General features: G+C 42.4%; 1 protein-coding gene across 2 annotated transcripts in view; it reads right to left on the reverse strand.

Annotated features, from left to right (window-relative positions):
- The window catches only part of TTBK1 (tau tubulin kinase 1), a 109,220-nt gene that overhangs the window by 54,473 nt on the left and 34,816 nt on the right, over positions 1 to 19,931 (reverse strand). For both annotated transcript variants that reach the window (XM_068186024.1, XM_068186023.1), the window contains exons 4-6: positions 7,783 to 7,856; positions 4,844 to 4,984; positions 3,492 to 3,596 (exon numbers count right to left, since the gene is read on the reverse strand). In XM_068186024.1, coding sequence (XP_068042125.1) covers positions 3,492 to 3,596; positions 4,844 to 4,984; positions 7,783 to 7,856 — 320 coding nt within the window. The remainder of the gene's footprint in view (positions 1 to 3,491; positions 3,597 to 4,843; positions 4,985 to 7,782; positions 7,857 to 19,931) is intronic.

Raw genomic sequence — 19,931 nt, forward strand, 5'->3', positions numbered from 1 at the left:
GAGAGAGTATGGCTTAGAGAGGCAGGGAGGAGCAGCAAGAAATCAGCAACTCCTCTAGCAGTCCTGGCAAGCTGCATTGCTGTTCCTTGTTCAGAAACTTGTCCTCGCAAGTGTTTGAAAACAAAACATACTGAAAATATACTTTTTTTATGTCCACTAGCAGTCTGTCCTGTTTTTTGTAATAGGCAGAGTCCCCCTTGCTTTGCCAGGATGTTGGGTGCGATGCAAATGCCAGAAATGCTGCTGGTAGCCAAAGTAAGAGCCTTCAGCCAGGCCCTAGGCAGCTCCCAGCACACCACAGATACCACATGGCTCCATGACCAATGCACATCTGCTCTGCCTGTCCAAAGGAGTAACTATCAAAGCCCGACTTCTACAACCCACAGAGATATAACAAATAATGAGACTGTTGAGAACAGCTGAGCTTCCCTGATTGTCAACAGAGGGAAAAAAGGTTGCTGACGCTTCCTTACACACCTTCTGGTCCCAACCATCTTCTGTCCTTATACAGCAATGTAAGTTCCTGCAGACTGTTGCCCAGCAGACTTTGTAACATGTGGCAATGGGCAAGCAGTAGAGGGGTGAGACCATTCCTGTGACAGCAAATCTGTGCCACAATAGCTTCTCTCCAAGGACTAGCATTTGTGCTAATCTTAGCATCCCACACAAGGGAGATCAGTTTTGTTTTCCTAGAAGCACAGGATAAATTCAGATTCAGAATAAAACTGGATTTAGTTATGTCAAGTGGGCCATAACTTCACAAATGCTGATCTATCAAGCTGAACTGTCAAATAACCATCCTCTGTAGAGACACAGAGATCAAATCCACAACACTCATCAAAGGCTCAGGAGAGTAACAGCTCCCTGCATAAAAGCTGCTGGGACAGCCCTTGAAATGATCCCGCTTCAAAGTTTTAATCAGTCTCTAGAAAGTAAGAGGCAAGAGGTAAGTTTAAAAAAAACCCAAAACCCAACAAACCTACAGCATCCTAAAGACTTGGCTCATTATCTGTATTACTAGAAAGTCACTCAGAGTTTTTCTGAAAAGGTGATAATAAGATTGTGGCTGTGAATTTCAGAGGATATGAAAACAGCTGATACTTTTATGGTATTGTTCATAAAGTATGACAATGCTTCTGAACTGCAGGAAACTACAGAGAACCTATGTGAGCAGAAAACTTCTGCTAAAACACTGAATATGACTGAAAGCAAAATCCAGACATGGTTCCAAAAAAAGGGAGTGAGCCCCTTCCCTGACCCATCTTGTGTATTGTACCTCAGAACCAAACCACAGAAATACTAGGCTCAGAATGGTTATGTTATAAATCTGAAAAATTTATTCTCCATGGATAAATGAGTGGAAAGAGAATGGAGAAAAAAGAATTTACCTTACTGGCTTGAAAAAATCTCTTCAGTGAAACAAGTGATAAAGTTCTTATTAGAAAAACCCAAACACAAAACCACCACAAAATGTCTCATTTCTCTTGCCTTCATACCACCCTTCACCTCCATCTTCTTCCTAATCCTCAGTTCATTACTTGGGCAGCAATCACTCTGTGCTTCTCCACACAAATGCCTTGGTCTGATAAGTGGGACTCAAAGTGGTATCAGGCAGCAGGGACACAAAAGCACCAAAGAGCCCAGTGACTATTGTATAATGTTAAAAGGCCCTGAAGTGAATATTTATGTGTTTTTTTGCTGTATCATTTCTGTCAAAAAGCCTGACTCCCTGAAGTGTGGCATGGGAGAATAAGTACATTAGGTATATGAGACTTCACCCTGTATGATCCTCCTATATCCCAAATGAATGGAGACTTCACCACCTTCAGGAAAGCACACTCCCACCCCTCTGGGGATGGCATGTATGTTTTTAGGAACAGATCATATGTCAGTCATCCTTCTATGAGACCCATCCGTGGCAAGCAAGCAATGAACCACCAGGCTGAGCAGAATGAAGACAAACCTTCTCGCAGTCCTGCACTCTGACAAAGCCCCCCTCACCCACACCAATGCAAGCAGGACACAGTTTGCAAGACACAGCTGAAAAATCTTTTCCCAGGAAAAGGCTGGATGTAGACCTGTTTCTAAAAACAGGGCCTGGGAGCAAACTAAAAGTGAAATAATTTTAAATTACAGTAAGAAAGGAACAAAATAGAGGATTCAAAAGAAGAGACATTTGGAAAAATTAATTTCTTGAATTGTAAAGAAAGAACAGTGTTCAAATAATGGGACTTAAAATACAGACATAAAAAAATATTTCATTAAGAAATGAAGAAATTTTGCAGAAAATCAAATGCCAGTTTCAAGCTGCAATGGACTTGAATTCTGACTGCAGAAAGAGGAAGGGAATGGGACTATATTTTGTGAAGGGCAATATGGAGAAGGGCTATCCCCAAACTAAAAAGCATTGACAAGGAAGTCTAGTAGTATGTAATGTGTGTCTTTCTAAGAATAAGAGGCAGCACAACCTTTGGAGTTGCTCCTAACTACAGGGAAAAAGAAAACTGAAAAAACTTATGAAAGAAGAAAAAAAAAAAAGAAAAACTCCCCAGCTATATTCTAGAGACACAAAATCTGCTCACTGGCCTTTGCCTTCTTCCCACTCCCCAAACATACCCTGCACTACTGAGTCTCTGTATTTAGCTAGCACATTATCAACATTTTCCAGAACAACAATTATCTTGCAGGTGGAAAAAGTGTGCCGATCCAAAGCTGCAAGCCTAGGATGATAAACAGAGATATTGTATGAGCACTCTCTGCTTGCACTGTGTTCTGAAATAAATCTAGGAATTCTCTGACAGATCTTGAAGCTTTACACATCCTTATGAGTGACCCCAGATAACACCATGCTGGTAAAAGAACTGAAGATAAAACCCATATTACATGGCACAAGTCATGCCCCCTGCCCTTACCTCCCCTCCAGGCAGGCACACTGAAATATCCCTGCTAGGAAATCTGGACAGAGGCAGTAGACATAAAACCAAAGCCAGGAAGGGTGAGAACAGCATTACAGGCTGCAGCTCACAGTAAGCTCAGCCCCAGAAATCAGGTCAGCTTCTAACTTCTAGCACACTTTTTCACAAAAAGCTTTAAGAATACACCAACCTGTTTCCACAGACCACAGAGAACTGAACTAGACCAGTCCCCTGGGGCTACAGAAGTTACATGGCCAGCATTGGGCTCACCCTCTTTGTTAGTCCGTATTGTACTCAGTAAGTATTGCAAGCCTGTGGAAAACATGATTATCCTAAAGGAAATAAAAGAAAAAAAAAAAAGCCACACATCTTTAAGACAAAATCTATCATCCCTTCTTAGATCCCCAACTCAGCTGAAGTCACTTGCTGCTTCTCACCTTGCAGAAAATGCAGTGCAATATAACAACCACGCACAACAACAACAACAACAACAACAACAAAACAAACAGAACCACAAAACCTTTCCATTCCTAATCAGATGCAGAAATGGAAAAATACTGCATGAAATGTACTTACTGGTCGAACTTCCCCAGTAGTGTTGGTGTACTGGCGGGCCAGACCAAAGTCTAACATGTAGCACTTCCTGTATGTTGAAGGTAAGCGGCCCATGGCAAAATTGGACTGGACAAAGAAGGAAAGAAAAGTCAAATTGATGCCAGCAGCTTGGGTAAGAGTGGCCATTTGTTAGCAAAATTTCATTATGTAGCTCCACATGCCTCTAGTGGAAACAAGTCGAAGAGATTAATTTAAAGATGCACCTTAAACAAAATTAGAGAATCACTGCCTTGACAAGAAGTTCACTTTGCAGATGAGAGACTGTGAAGTCTCAAAATTGCTAAAATTCACAATAGCTTAGCTAAATTTTAGCTGCTCTGAGAAAAAGCTACATTTAACACCACTAGTTCTGCAGTGAGAACTCCATGACTTGCATAACAGGCTGGAGTTCTTGTAGACAAATGCTTCTGTTCATGGTTCAACTGCTAGCATGAATTATTCTGCCCTACCTCCCAGGATCTCCATCTACTGCATTGCATTGACTAGATATAGCTGAACATTGAGGCAAATAGAAAACACCAGGCTTGGTTCTTAGTAAATAAACCAATAATAAGCAAACAAAGCAGCTCCTTTTTTTAACCTCAATCCTAAAGTTCTATCCTTTACCATAATGGTGGCTGCTAAAGGATTTGTGGCCAATCACATCCGTGACTGGTTTTCAACTGAATCCAGTCAGCCAAAAGCACCTGATTTTAAAAAGAGCAAATAAGTTTGCTAGAAGCAAGTTGGTCACAGGTATGGCACAGCAACAAGTGTTCAGGTCAAGTAGTAAAGAGCTGTAGGAAGAAGACTGGCTTCTACAATGAGACTTGGAATTACTGTGCTTTGCCTAGGCAGATGACCAACAATGTGACTGTGCTTCTGACACTGTAAACTGTCACTCATACAGGATTAAGAGCATGATTTAGCTAAGTCAAATACACGAATTAACGTTTATTCAAGTGATGCGTCACAGAACAAGACTTCCTTTCTGAACAACTATTACAGTGATAATTGGCTGGACTCCAAAGGACCATTCAGAACCACTGCTTCATCATGGTATCTTGACTGGTGTAAGTATGACTGACAGCTACCAACCCACCACAATGGAGCAGCCTCTGCCAATAAAAGCTGGTTTGCTATGCACTTAAAGGAAGGACAACACTATATTACTATTCTGTACCTATAGAAAATACCAAACATGTCAGACAGTAGGAGTGTGCAAGGAAGCCTAAATGTATCTGTTGAGACCTGCCCCTACTCAGACTGTCTTTATTGACTCAAGCAGAACAGACAGACATAAAATGAAAAGGAAAATTTCCAAAACAACATACAGGCTTGATGTCACGATGCAGGAATCCCACAGAGTGAATGGCTTCTATTGATTCCAGAATCTGTTTGCCCAATCGCAGCGTTGTGCTCAGTGTGAAAGTCCCTCGAGGCTGACTCCTTCTGAGATCTGCAAGATTTCGGCCCTGAAACAGTCAATAGAACACTTAAACCATCACAGGAAAGCAGAGCCTTTCACAGCTGTGAGTTCTAACATGCAACCCCAAAACAGCAGACATGCTGCTCAGAGAGGAGCTCATGTCATGTCTGCTGTATTTCTTGTGTAAGACCTTCCAGTAGTTCATTTTAGTTTTTAAGTGATGCATTTGCTGATAAGGAGATACCAGATTGTTGTCTCGGGAAGTCAGTTGGTCACTATTTGTACATTAGGACAGCAGTGCCTCAGACTGTAGAGACCAGCATGTCCTTACTGTTAAACCCAGACCATAGAGAAGCTGATTTTAGAACAACCTCTGACTGCTCTCTGAGCCTTCTAAAGATTAAAGCAGTACAAATTCGATAAGCAGGTCATGATGCTGCAGTTTTATCAGAAACTTCCTAGCACACATTGTCTGGTTCAAGCTCAAGCCAGCATTGTTGTGGCAACACCACAATGGGGAAAGTTGTCTATCAAGAGAATCATACCCAAAATCAGGAGGGGAGGATTTTTCCACTGACTTAGTACTTATCAAAACAAATTGCTATTTTACCTCCAGTTAATTAAATTTCTGAGGAAAAACAAAAGGGCTACCAGCTATGCATGAAAATCAAGACAATTTAGGAAAGAAAAAGAAAAAAAGGACAGAGTAAATGCAAGAAAAATCCCAGTGTTATTTGATGTCTGTCATCTCAGTTTTGTCTATACCTCTTTATCTTTGTAAAGAGAAGCTACTAAAATCATGGTATTCTATGGCAGAGTGCTCTTCTAACCCACAGAACGAATGCATTTACCAACTCATTAAAAACATTAGGAACAAGAGCCTGCTGTTTCAGAGAACACTCAAAAGGAACAAAAGCTATAGGGACATTCTGTTCATTACTATGCTTTAGAATCTCTTGATTCTGCTTTTGTAAAGACATATCTAGAAGACATATCCACAGAAGACATATGCTTATAATACAAGTCCACATGAATTCAAGCAAAATTCCCAACAGCAAATATATAAAACATTCTAAACAGTTGAGGAAAAAACAGAGATTGCTCTCCAAATGCCATCTCTTCATCCACTTATTTCCAGCTCTCAGGTCATGTACAGACATAAAGGTACCAGCTCGCTCATGTATCATATGACAAGTCTCTCAAACTGTTTTGAGCCGTGTTTCACTTCAGGCTCTGGACCCTTGAAGAATCACACTGACACAGGCCAGCTCATAGATACAGCCAAGCCACAGCAGTCCTCCCAGGTTTGCTCCTTAACATGAACAAAATCAAACTGAACCACCTCTCTAGTGCTTATCCTCTTGAATTTCTGTGACACTTTACTAGAGGCAGCACAGCTTTGTCATTGCTGTTCAGAAACATCCAAGTTACTGAACTGACAGCAGATCTTGCTTTCCACTATAAAGCTGTTCCTTGCACACCAGCTCTCTTATCCAATGGTAACATGGAAAGGCTCATTTTTTTCAGGGCTGCATGCTGAAATGTGCTATAAGTTTCCCCAGCTGCTAGTGGTGCCAGGAAAAGACACAAAATGAGCATTATTTTCCAAATAAACACTGTCAGGCTGATTATGGAACAGTGCAGATACAATGAGTTGCACAGCTTGAGAGTGGAAGCCTCAGTCCTGGTGACTGAAGAGAAAGGGAGAATTCCAGTACACAACAGTCAGAGGGACACTGATAAACCATGTTTCAGCAGGTCTTGAAGTTCAAGGAGAATTTTAGCTTGAAGAGTGAGTGATGGTGCAGAACTAACTAATGTCTTATGTATCAACATCTTCATCTGCAAATAATGAAATTATTTTTAGTTCTGCCTACTCTACAAGCTCAGTCACATAGTCAAGAACAAACTAGAAACTAAGAGAACCCATGCAGAGAAATTTCTTTCCAAGATAAAGTCTCTTTTATCAGGCTTGGTAAGGACAGGATTGGGAGGGTAGAAGCCTTGTTCTTCCATGAGCTCTAGGCTACCCCTGGAGTTCATACTCACAGTGCAGCAGCAGCAGTAGCCAGGGTTGTTTAGACAGCTAAGGGATTTTTTCTATCCATAACACCAGCTGGGATGCCAACAATACATAAAAGGCAAACCCAAGCACCAGGAATTTACTGGTTTTATACAACTGTCTTGCAAAGCAGAACTACAAAAGAATCAGAAGTTTATTTTAAAGAAGTACTGGGATCTGCTGGTACCTGTTTTACTTCACCTACTGCCTAGCAGTGCAGTCACCACGTGGTAGCTACCCAAGTATTTGCCCTTAATGACTTGGTATCAGCAGTGTTCAAACAGGAGTAAACACTTCCACAGCAGAAGCTGAGTTACTGCTGAGCTTGGGAGAGACAGGGGAGCCAGAGATCACGGCCTTTCACAGAGAAACTCTCTTGCTGCTGTGACACCACGGCTCACTCTGAGCTCTGATACAAGACATATTTTGAATGCTGCACCACAGCTCAGCAGGAGGTATTTCAAAGAGCTGCCCCTGCTCCACAATGCAGTGGGTTGCTCCTGTGAGCATTCTGAATTGAGTGCTTTCCCCAGAAAATTGACAGAAAGCCATCTTAAACAGAAAAGCAGAGCTATGAAATATTTTAGCACATCTTGACAACTGGAGCCATCCCAAGGGATATCAAGAGCAACACCAGCCCTTCTCACTGTCTTCAATTACACCCTCTTTCTGTGTACAACCAAGTCTTTACACCAGTGCTTGGCCTTATTCTCTCAGTGTTAATCCTTCCCAGTGATGCCATCTCTATTGGACAGACAGGAGAGGCGAAGGACAGAACTCACCTGAAGCTGCATGACCACATAATTAAACTTTTCATTTCTTCCACAGCCAATAAATCTGCAAACATGATCCTTCCCTGAAAATAAACAGAAATGAACAGAATAGAACACAAGATAACAACCCTGAGATTATGATGTTTAGAGAAATGGTTTCTGATTCAGGGCTGGTACCCATAAAATGGTATCAGGTAAGGAGCTATTCATAAAAAACTGAGCTCAGCTCATTACACCAACTTTAGTCAGTATAAGCTGACTTGTACACACCACCACCACACTTACCTACTAGCACTGCTTACCCTGAAACAGCTAAACTAATGCTACCTCAACATGAATGAACCCTGATTTTTATAGTCAGAGACACCTGGAAAACAAAGATGTTTATGGAAACACTCCATTTAAACAGTAAAGCAATTTCATAACAACAGAAGGAAAAAAACCGGGGCCATTCAGTGTTAAGTTCTGGCTTGATGTTAGTACAAACTACACCTATTCAGGCAAAATCAAACTAACTCAGCCACCCCACAATACTCAGCTGGTCCTCGGGGGAGAGTGGAGGCTGTGGTTTCAGACCCTGACCTGTAATGGATTTGTGATGGTTTGCTCTCTGGATTCTTGGAAGGGGAAGGATGAGGCATGAATTCCCCTAATAGCAGACAGCTGATAACAGAGTGAAGGTTGATGCACACCACAATGGTCAACTCTTGGTTTCTGGTGGGACTTCTAAGCAGGGAAGGGTGTGAGTATCATTGCATAACTTTGCCCTATGTTTCTTTGTAGCACTTGAGCAATGGTGATTTGAATTAGTTTTTAAACCAAAGCTTATTGTTTGATAATTCCCAGTTTTAAAGAAAAAAGGGAGGAACATGAACACATAGAGTAATAAGTAACTGTACTGCCTGTAGCACCCTCAGGGCCCTGCTACTGCTGTCACTGTGTGCACCACAGGCCCAGGGCATCAGAAACCGCTGGGGACAGCAAGACATAACAGAATAGGGACATGGAGGGCAGCAGGAGACAAAGGAGCAGCTTTTTCACTGGAGAACCAGAGCTTTGACCAGAGCAGTACACACAGCTGTGGAGCATGGAGCTCCATGCCAGGACCCTCAGTAAGAGCATCAAGAGCTTGCCCTTTAGGGCCCAGCAGCATCCCACCAGAACAACCACACTCTCTCTCCTACCATAAGGAGGTAACAGAGCTGCTGGGAACCAGAACAGGAGGAATACAGATGCTGACTGCTCCTTAATACCTTTGGAAGAACAGGTTTAAGACAAACAAACAAACACACGCAAGTCCTAGTATCCACCTCTATCTGGTTAGATGAACAACGTTATGTATCTGCAGATCCTTCATGACTCTGGCATGGACATTATCCAGTCTCAGGACTGAATGTGCAAGACCATGCTGAAACCATCAAGGAATGTCACAAGCCACCATATTTCAGGAAAAGACATTCAGAGATTAGGAAAGTACTCTCTTCAGTATATCACAGAATCTTCTTCAGTATATCACAGAATCTTCTGCGTTGGAAGGGACCCACAAGGATCACTGAGTCCAACTCCTGGCCCTGCACAGGACCATCCTCAATAGTCACACCATGTGCCTGAACACGTTGTCCAAATGCTTCTTGGACTCTGTCAGGCTTGGTGCTGTGACCACTGCCCTGGGGTGTCTGTTCCACACACTCTCTGGATGAAAAACCTTTTCCTAATATCCAACCTAAATCTCCCCTGATTCAGCTTCAGGCAGCTCTCTCAGGTCCTGTCATGGGTCACCAGAGTGAAGAGATCAGTGCCTGCCCCTCTTCTCCCCCTCACAAGGAAGTTGTAACAGCAGTGAGGTCTCTCCTCAGTCTCCTCCAGGCAGAACAGAACAGGCGACCTCAGCTGCTCCTCACATGGCTTCCCCTCAAGGTCCTTCACCATCCTCATCACCTTCCTTTGGACACTCCCTATAGGTTTTTATCTTTTTTGTATTACAGTGCCCAAAACTGCCCCCAGCACTCGAGGTGAGGCTGCCCCAGTGCAGAGCAGAGGGGACAATCCCCTCTCTTGCCCAGCAGATGCTGTGCCTGATGCCCCCCAGGACAGGGCTGTCCCTCCTGGCTGACAGGGCACTGCTGACCCATGTTCAACTTGCCATCGATCAGGATCCCCAGGTCCCTTTCCATGGCACTGCTTTCCAGCATTTCATTCTCCAGTCTGTACATCCAGGGTTGCCCCAGCTGTTCAGCTGTTTTTCAATGCCTCCTGGAATATCTTCTCCGTAACTTTACCAGGCACTGAAGTGAGACTGACAAGCCTGTAGTTTTGGGGGTCCTCCTTCTTTCCCTTCTTGAAAATCAGGACAATGTTCACCAGCTTCCAGTCAGCTGGAACCTCTCTGGATTCCCAAGACCACTCAAAAATCATTGAGAGAGGGTTTGCAATGACATCAGCCAGCTCTTTGATTCTTGGCTGAATCCCTTTAAGCCTCAGATTTGTAGGGACCCAGCTGGAGCAGCAGACTGCATAATTTCAGGGTCAACTGGGAATTGATTATTCTCACAGTCACAATCCTCCAAGCTCTGAGGACCTGAGGCACTGAGACCCCCGTGGTCCATCAGCCATGTTGAAGACAGAGGCAAAGAATGTGTTAAACACCTCTGCCTTGTCCCTGTCTCTGTTTGTGAGGTGACCATCCCCATCCTGCAAGGGGTTGATGTTATTTTTACACTGCCTATTTCCATTAAGATATTTGAAAAAACTCTTTTTCATTGTCCCCTGTAATTCTGACTAGCTTCAACTCCAGCTGAGCTTTGGCTGCATGAATTTTCTCCCTACAGTGGCAAGCAGCATCTCTGTATTTTTCCCATGTCACCTGACCTTGCTCCCACTGGGACACACTCTTCCTTGACCCTGTTTCTCACATACCAGGCCCCTGGCCTGAGTGTGCCTACAGATACTGGGTGCCACTGGTTTTCTGCTGTTGACAAGCTAATTGCAAATTCAGTGTTGATTTTGACGGGTTTTTGGTTTCCTGAGGAAACCCCTTGAGATACTGTGTGTATACAGAACACGTCCTGGTGTGGATATCACCAAGAAGGAACGACCAGGATGCCTCAGATATCCCACCCACCTTTCTGCCACATGTCCCAGTAGGGATGGCTGTGCTGCCTGCCAACGTGAAGCGACTCTCAGAGCCAGAGTTGTCACTACAAAGTCAACATATCTGGATAACCTTGGAAAGAATTAGTTCTGTTTCTTTAGGATCTCATCACACTCCTGTGCTTCAGCAAACTGGCCACCCACATGGGGGGCAGAGAGGATGGACAGGAGCAAGCCCACACTCATCCCGGCCATGATTCACAGATTTGCACAGACACACTGTGAGTCCCACTTTGCTTTGTTTGCCTTTCAGAGCGTCAGGGGATGGATATTGAGGCAAAAGCCAAAACACAGTGACTATTTCTAGTGACAGTGAGAGCTAATGTGTGGTGAAAAGGGTAAATTACTCATTTTTTAAACATGCTTTTATTGTTTTAAATAATTGCAAAGCATGGACACCACATTCTTTTTGTTGCTGCAAAACTACAGACAAGAGCATTAAAAACCAACCCTCTGACAGGGAGAACCTGCCCACCTAAATCACTAATTTCAGTGAAACCAGAGGGGTAGTGTCCAGTGATATGACTTAAGACACATCCTTGCTAAATTCTAAACTATATTTTTAATCAGTTTCCTCCATAACACCATTGTTTTCTGGATCATAAAATTTTACAGAAAGAAAAGGCATTTTAGTTTTTATTATTTTTGAGAATTGTTTGCTTGTTTAAGATGACAATGTGTTTCTGCTTACTGTAATTTTTGAAAATTATGAATGGATTGAAAGTTCTTGATTATGTGCATCCCCAAACTGACTTAATTTTATACTGAATCCTCCTTTCCAGTCTAAAACAGGCTTGAACCTGGCCTGTTGGTCTTGGGGATTTAGGCTCTCCCTGGAACAGCTCTGCCATGCACTCTTGTGCAACACAAGCAACACCAGGAAAATAGAAGAAAGCAGGTGAGGGAAAACTGTGCCCATTTCTGCATGAAACAAAAAGAATATAACAGAGTGTAGGAAAGGCAGGCCACATTTAGAAGTGCTGCATGTACAGCCAGCCAGTCATACAGGTGGGATAAATGCCTGCAGCATCAAACCCTCTGGCTCCCAGAGGCTTTCACTCATTTGTCATCTAAAGGAGGCACCAGATTACAACTGTTAGCTTTCACTCATTTGTCATCTAAAGGAGGCACCAGATTACAACTGTTAGCTCTCCTGGAGCAGTTCATGCCATGCTGAGGTGGCAGATGGAGGCTGACAGTCAGGTGTGACTTTGGGATTCCTGCAGCTCAGTCCTGAGGCTGATCAGAATTATGAAGTGCACAAAAACAATCATGTTAATAACCTCCTGTGCAGACAGGATGATGGAACTGTCATTCCATCCATGAACTTCCCTTTAAGGCAGCAGGAAATAGCCCTCTCTTCTCACACATGCCCTCCTCAAGCATGAAGATCATAGCAGAAAGCAGCAAAGCATATTTGAACCCAGAAAAGAAAGAAGTGGGGGGGAATGTTTTTGTTTTTCCCAAAGTATACTTGGTATGGGAAGCCTCACAACCACTTTACTGCACTAACGGCCAGATGACACTTGCTCCTTTGCTAGACAGCTCTGCTCAACAGTCACCCAGATATACCAGAGGGTCACAAGTTATACCATAGAAAATATGATCTGTATCTGCATTTGTTTTTTACTAAAACAAAGCAAAAAATGTGGCAATAAATTATAAAGAGATTTGGCCAGTTAACTAACTAACACTGGAGGAATACATCAGCCTGATGTTCATAAGCACCGACTTGAGAAAAGTTTCAGAGTGTTTTATTTTGTTCACAAGCATTTAGTTAAGGCAAAATTTTAATGTTCAGCCATAGAAAAATATTCTTTCTATTGCAGTCTTTTAACTACAATGAATATAATGTCCCATATAATATGGGGTAAGAAATATTTCAGTCACTGAAATAGTCTTCACCCTCCTTTTTCTGAAGAAACTTAAAAATTACAGTCAATAATTATGTTCTCATGTATAAGAACCCCTTCAACCCTTGGAGAGATATTCATCACCTTGTAGAGATATGATTAAAGTCCCCATTTGAATACTTTAAAACTTTCATTACATGAAAAGCTTTCATTACACAGCCCCTAAAATAACCTAAATTATGATCCTTTTTTGAGTCTATTTTTTCACAAAGATCAATTTCAAACTGGTGGACACCAATATTCATTCCAATCTTCTACTCATTTAAGTTCTTGAATATCCCTAATGTATTTTCAATGCAGCGATGAAACGAATCAAATAAATACTAAGAAGGAAATATGTGACATTATTGTTGAAACTTGAAGTTGGCCTTTTAACAGACTCCGTATTTCCTGTGTTTTCACCAGAAAACCAGTAACCACTCTTCTCCACAAAGAAGTTAAAAAATTTAATCTTTTACTTTTATGTTAAAATTCTGTGATTCATCTCCATGGAGTAGCTGTCTCATTCCTATCTGTTCACCCAAAACACTGAAGTAACTTCTGCATGAATTATCATAAATCTCAAATTGTTACTCTTATTACTGTTACCTTCCCAATTCTTACCATTTTCTCCTGCACAAGACCAACATCAAGAGTTCAGCAGTGTCACCATGATGGCGGAAAGGAAAGGAAAATGCAACATTAACAAAAAGTGCCAGAGAACTGGATTTGTTCAGCCTTTAGGAAGGCAATAGAAGAGAAACTATCTGCTGGTCCAAGCCACCTAATACAAGAGTGCCAAGAAAATGAAGCCTGACTTTTCTCAGAGCTTGTCCTGGTTTTGGCTGGGCTGGAGTTCATTTTACTCCTAGTAGCTGTTCCAATGCTGTGTGTTCCAATGCTGCAATTTAGGATGAGAACAGTGTTGATAACACATGAATGTTTAGGCTGTTGCTTAGTAGTCCCCACCCTAAGTCAAGGACTTTTCAGTGTTCCCCTGCTCTGCCTGTGAGGAGCTGCACAAGAAGCCAGGAGAGAGCTGTGAGAGACTGGAAAGGTTAATATCTCAAGACATTTTGGGGGGAATGTGTGTGGGGCAAGAGCAGGTTGGGCCTTGCCCTGGCAGTGCACCCCTAGAGCCAGCATCCCAGCCTGGGAGAGCTGCCAATTGTCACACTGGAGAAAATGCCCCCCACCCTATCCCTGGAGCCCCTAGAGTGCCAAATGACCAGAAGTCCCATCTGGGGGAAGGGCCCAGGAAGGCCAAAATGTATTTAAGGCCAAATACGTGGCAAGCACATGTCTTGACCCTACCACCTCTTGGAGTTTCTATCAGCTGAACATTGTTGGAACCCAGGAGCTGGTAGGTGTATGTGCTCTTCTCTGTACCATTTTGGTCCTTCTTTTTCTTCTTCTAATTCCCTCTTTTTGAGTAACTTAAAATTAAACAGGCTTAGAGTTTGTGAAGTTGAGTGGGCTAAGTCAATGCTTTGAGAAGTGTTTTGTGTTGACTGAATGCTGTTTCTAGCCTTTTGCCAAAGTTCTCTGATTTTCTAAAGCTACCAGTAAAGCTATTTTGTTGTTTAGACCTCCTGAGAAGATCTTGTTGGTGTTTCTCCTGTGTGTCTAACTCAAGAAGTGCATGAACAACCATAAGCCCTGTTAAAAGCTTCATTGAGAGAGTTTTTTGGGGCCTTGCAGGAGCACAGCTGGAACAGCTGACCTGAATGGGCCAAAGGGATACTGATTACCATGGGATGTTATCCTGGGTATAAAAACTGGGGCTGATTCACCAGGAGCCACAGATCACTGCTTGGAAATGTGCTGGGCATCTCTCAGAGGGTGGTGCATTGCTTGTACTTCTTGGGTTTTATTCTCTCCTTTCATTTTCTTATCTCCCTTTTCATCACTACTGTTATTGTTCATATTTCAATTAATAAACTGTTCTCATCCCAGCCCACGGTTTTTATATTTTTCCACTCTTCCCCATCCCATGGGGGCAGGGGTGCTGAGTGAGCAGCTGTGTGGTACTTAGTGCTAGCCAGGGTTAACCCATGACAGAGGCACACAGAGAGGCACTGGGCATGAGCTGCAATATGGGAAGTTCCTATTAGATGTTATTTCTTTATTTCTCCATGAGGATGGTGAAACCCTGGAACAGGGGCCCAGAGAGGCTGTGGGATCTCCATCTCTGGAGGTTATTCAAAACTGATAAAAGCCCAGAGCAATCAGATCTATTTATTTTCTGCTTGAAGCTTGTACTAGAGACCTCCAGAGAACCTAAATTTTCTTCTGGATCTGTGTCAACTAACCATAACATAACTTGCTGGAGCACTTGGCACTGCTGGGGTCTCTATGATATGCACAGCTATGGACATGTAGCTGTACAATTGCTCTCACTGGTATTTGGAAAGCTGCAGTTGTTTCTCAATGCTCTATATTATAGTGTACATTTTACAGCCATCCTTTTCTTTATTTGCCTGTCAGTGTCAGGTTTATCAGCTTATCACAGGTTTTGTATTATGGGGATATTGAAATCACTTCTGTACAAATATTGTCAAGAAATGGAGGATTCATCATGACTAGAAAATGAAATGAGAGTTATTTTCATCATCCAACTTTACTTGGAAATGCTGCCTTTAGCTTGGCAGAGCTGGTTCACATAGACTTCTTTCCTCTGCAGTTACCAAGTTTCATCTCTGGCCAGACAAACCAGCCAGACTTCAGGGACTTGTCAACTCAGCTGGACAAAGGAGTTTTGAACATGAAAGAAGACAAAATCTACTGGAAGTAAGGCTTAAATAACTACATTACTCAACAGTGATCAGCTAGGATTTAACCAACTGGGGTAAGCTTGCTAGTGCTTCTGTAATAAATCAATTAACTAATGGACACAAACCCAAAAGGTTGGTCATTGTCCCCTAATCATTTAAAGGTAAAACTTGCATGGCATAATTTCCTCTAGTTGTTTCCCAAAACTAACAACTTAAAGAGGAGTACTGATAACAGATCCCACACAGGTCAAGGCACAATACTGCTGGAGCAAAAATTCCACACAATCTTAAAAAAGTGTGGTTTAAATCCTAGCTGATAACTAGGTGATGGCACCATAGTTAGCATGAAAATAGTGTGTAACAAATGCAAGTTCATTCAAACACTTCTAGATGGAAAAATGCAGTGCTGGGTAGAGGCTCAAGTTACAGCAAGTCTGTGAATCTGCCACCCTGTGATGGCCTAAAAGCCTGACAAGGGCAATTTACTCTGCTTTCTAATCTTTGCAGATAGCTTGCTTACATCCACCTAGAAAAATATTGTAGAAACTTATAAACTGTGTCTACAAAAGTAAAAAAAACTGAATCACAGAGCATTAAGACACCACTTTAACAGAAAAAACTCACGTGTAATAAGAGTAATGTAATTCACATGTAACTCACATGTAATAAGAACAAAAACCCCTAGGACTGCCAAGTAAGAAAAGCATGGTTCCTCTTCCATTATTTTGCTAGGAAACTCTTATCTGTCCAAGCCCAGCAATAAAGAGGGAACAAGCAGTACAGTATCTGCTGTAACAAAATCAGGTACTAAAAAACTACACTGTCTGTGACCAGGCTGCATCTTGCACAACTACTCAATATGCAGAAGATCTCTGCACTGCAGAATAATATTAATCAGAGTCCTACACAATGAAACTGGTTACACTGAAAAGAAGGCATTTACAAAGAAAACAACACACTGAAGACAGCTTAGCAATATCTAGCAGCCAAGGGAGATCAAAAGCAAATACTTAGGGCCTTGTAGCCTCACACCAGGGCAACATTGCCACTGCAGAAAACAATGCTCATCACAAAAACAATCTGGCCATTTTAAATTACAATCTGCTAGGCTGTTCCAAAGAGAATCCCAGCATAGGAGACTGAATGTTGTGGTCACATCCATATTTAGAGAGCCTATGGACAAGAAAGCATACAAACTGCACTCCTTGTGAGAGATCCTTGTGCAGTGCTTTGGTCTCACAGGTCCCCAGGGTGCTCCCAGAGAAACCTATCAAGAAGAGGGTAAGGACAGGGAGAATACCTTTGAATGCAAAGCATCTGCTTCTGAGCTTCACACAGCCCCAGCTGAGCATCTAGAGAGAACACAATCCTGGTTTGGCACCTAAGATACTTTCCAAACCTCTCTCTGTAGCAGCCCACTGGATTTAATCAGGGATACTGGTTTACAATTTGTGCAATTAAGGTTTCTGTTAGAAAGGCAGACTGACAGGGACAGCCCAAGCCAAGCATCTCAAAAGCTATGCCAGAGCTTTTCTCACAGAGACGTGGCATTCTGATTAACCTCAAAGATCTCATAGATAGGAAACTAAGTCCATGTAGTACTGATGCTCCTTTGCCACCTGAGTATTGCTCCACAGCAAATCCAGCATTGGGAAAAAAATCACAGAGAGAGCAGGCAGGTCACTGTCCATTTGTATTTCAAAGGGTTAGAAAAACATTGAAGAGATGGAAAAACATCTGTTTATCCAGATGTGATAGTACTCTCCCTTCCATATGTTTAATGATAGGAAACCATCACATTTTTTCTCCTCATGATTCAAAAAACCAGGAGCCTCAGAGTCCTGATTTATAGAAGCAATGAGGTTTTAAAGAAAGCCCCCATTCTACCTTAAATCATCACAACTACCACGTGTTAGTGTTCCCAGAGTGGCTTTGGGTCATGTAAGGTTTCCTCTGAGCAAACAGACCATGAAGTTCTATTTCAGGAGCATACCAAGTAGTCCCCAAATCCTAAATGAGAATCCAAACAAACAAATACACCCTCAGACAGGAGGGCAGATTAGAACTAACCCAAAGCAAAATCCCCCAAATTCATGAAGTTTATAGTGTAAAATCACCAAGGCATATCTGCTGGAGATGTATAGGCACGACCAACTGCTGCTTCTCACTGATCTGCAGGTACTGCATTGCTCACTAATGGAGACATTGCTTAAGAGGCTGAAACACAGAAAACCCAGCCAAAGCTATTCTTGCTCTCTGGATAGGAAAGTTACTCCTTCACTTAGCCATACAAATCTTATTTCCATTTACTTTTTAATGTATGTGATCCAAAGGCTTGTCTACACAGCAAAACACTGGCAGGTCCAACTAAACCAGTAACTTCCTCTGCTGGAGACAATCTGCAGGAAGTGTTTTGCCAGTGCAGCTTAGGCTTGGTTTCAAAATGCTTGACTGTAAAGTAGAAAATCCCAGTACATTAAAATTGTGTGCAAATAGTACAATCACACACACACACACACACACACACACCCCTCACTTAAAGATAGTTTTACAGTAGTGGTTAAGGTTTGATATGAGGGCTTGGCACAAAAATAGTATTCTGACAGAGAAGCTGTATTCATGCACAAGTTCATTGTGCAGATGTGCCCTAACTATCCCCGAAACAGGTTCTGAATTTGTTATTGGTAATATTTTCAACCCTAGCAGTGTAATTCTCTACTAACTTCTCTAGAAGCAACAAGACAATGTAAGGCAAACAGTGCTTCAAAATAATTAAAATAAAAAGCTATCCTGTGCTGCTCTGATTAGAATTGGCCAGATAGAGTAGCACCAGACAGAATGTCCTGAGCCCTACAAATCCAGCCTGAACAAGGAAGTATTCTGCAGCAACTTTGTGGGACCAGAAGGTTTTGATTTTGATTAATAAAGTCTATGGAAGGCAAGAAAAGGACACAAATGCTGCTAAAAACTTCTTGGGTAAAGGTGCAACAACAGGACAACTGAGGGCTTCAGCTTATCATCTGCTGGAGCAAGAAACTCCATAAGCTCACTTCTCAATTGTGTTTCACCTGAAGCATAAAAGGGCACCATTGCTGGTGTTTCACAGATTCAAGACAGTGAACAGATTTGGAGTTTGGTCAGAAGATAACTTACGATCCCTGCAATTAATAATGCAAGTTAGAAAGAACTTTGCCTTTGGGAAACATATTAATACCTAAACAGATGCAGAAAACACACTATACACCCAGAAAATGCAAATCAAGTATGTATGAGCAAAACAAAATAACTCTCTACAGAGCAGCTGAGAGATACTGACATGGCAGTGATCCTACACAGCCAAGCTCGAGTATCTCACACCATTTGTGCTGGAAGGGACCTCTTGAGATCATCCAGTCCACGCCCCCGTTCAAGCAGAGACAGCTAGAGCAGGTTGTCCATGGTCACACCACCTGGGTTTTTAGCATCTCCAACCATCTCTCTGGGTAACCTGTTCCAGCACATGACCACCTTCACAGAACGAAACTACACATGGAGGTAGTTCAGAGACTCTCTAGAGGAGTCATTACCTGGCTGGTTCCCCAGCTGCTCTGTGTGGATTGCTAGTGCAGGAAGGACATTGTGAGGGACCTACCTGCAGCTGTGTTCCCCGCATGGCTATTCCACAAACTGTCCCAGAAAGCCTAACTGTTGGCAAAAGCCTGCAGTCCACACCAACCAGGAGCTACTGCACTCAAAGGTCAGGCTGTACCCAAACCAGGTCTGCAGTATGGGCCAATGGCCAACCTTCTCTATCCCAAACTCTGCTGAGCTCTTGCAAGATTCTGATCACAAGCTCTGGAAAGAGCAGCAGCTCATTCATTAGTCCCTTAAGGTTGGTGTGACACCTAAATAGAAAACAACAAAGCTGCACTATTTAAGAAGGACTGCAATTTTCAATTCTACCAGAAAAGTACAGAGGAATTTTAGACAACATTGTTCCCTTGCTTTTCATCTGGAAATCCATGAATTGATTGTATCACCTATGGTAATACCAAAAACTTACTCTACACACCAACTGTTGGAAAAAGGCAGCATCTCCCTTTCTGAAATGTTTCTCACCTCTTTGCAACACAGTGAAAACATACACAATACGCGATTCCCCATGCTCTCAACCCAATTTCTTATTTTAACTTTTTCATTTATTTCAGTAAAGCATTTGGGGATTAACCTTCAACCAAAAAAAGCTAAATTCCTCACAGAACAGCTTGATTTGTAAAAACATGGCTGAAGTAATGTGTCATTCTTACATGCAGGATAGCTGATGCACAGCCAATTCTGCTTCTTCTGTCTTTTCTGTCCCTTC

The sequence above is a fragment of the Anomalospiza imberbis genome, chromosome 3 (genome assembly GCF_031753505.1).
Source record: "Anomalospiza imberbis isolate Cuckoo-Finch-1a 21T00152 chromosome 3, ASM3175350v1, whole genome shotgun sequence".
NCBI classification, from domain to species: domain Eukaryota; kingdom Metazoa; phylum Chordata; class Aves; order Passeriformes; family Viduidae; genus Anomalospiza; species Anomalospiza imberbis.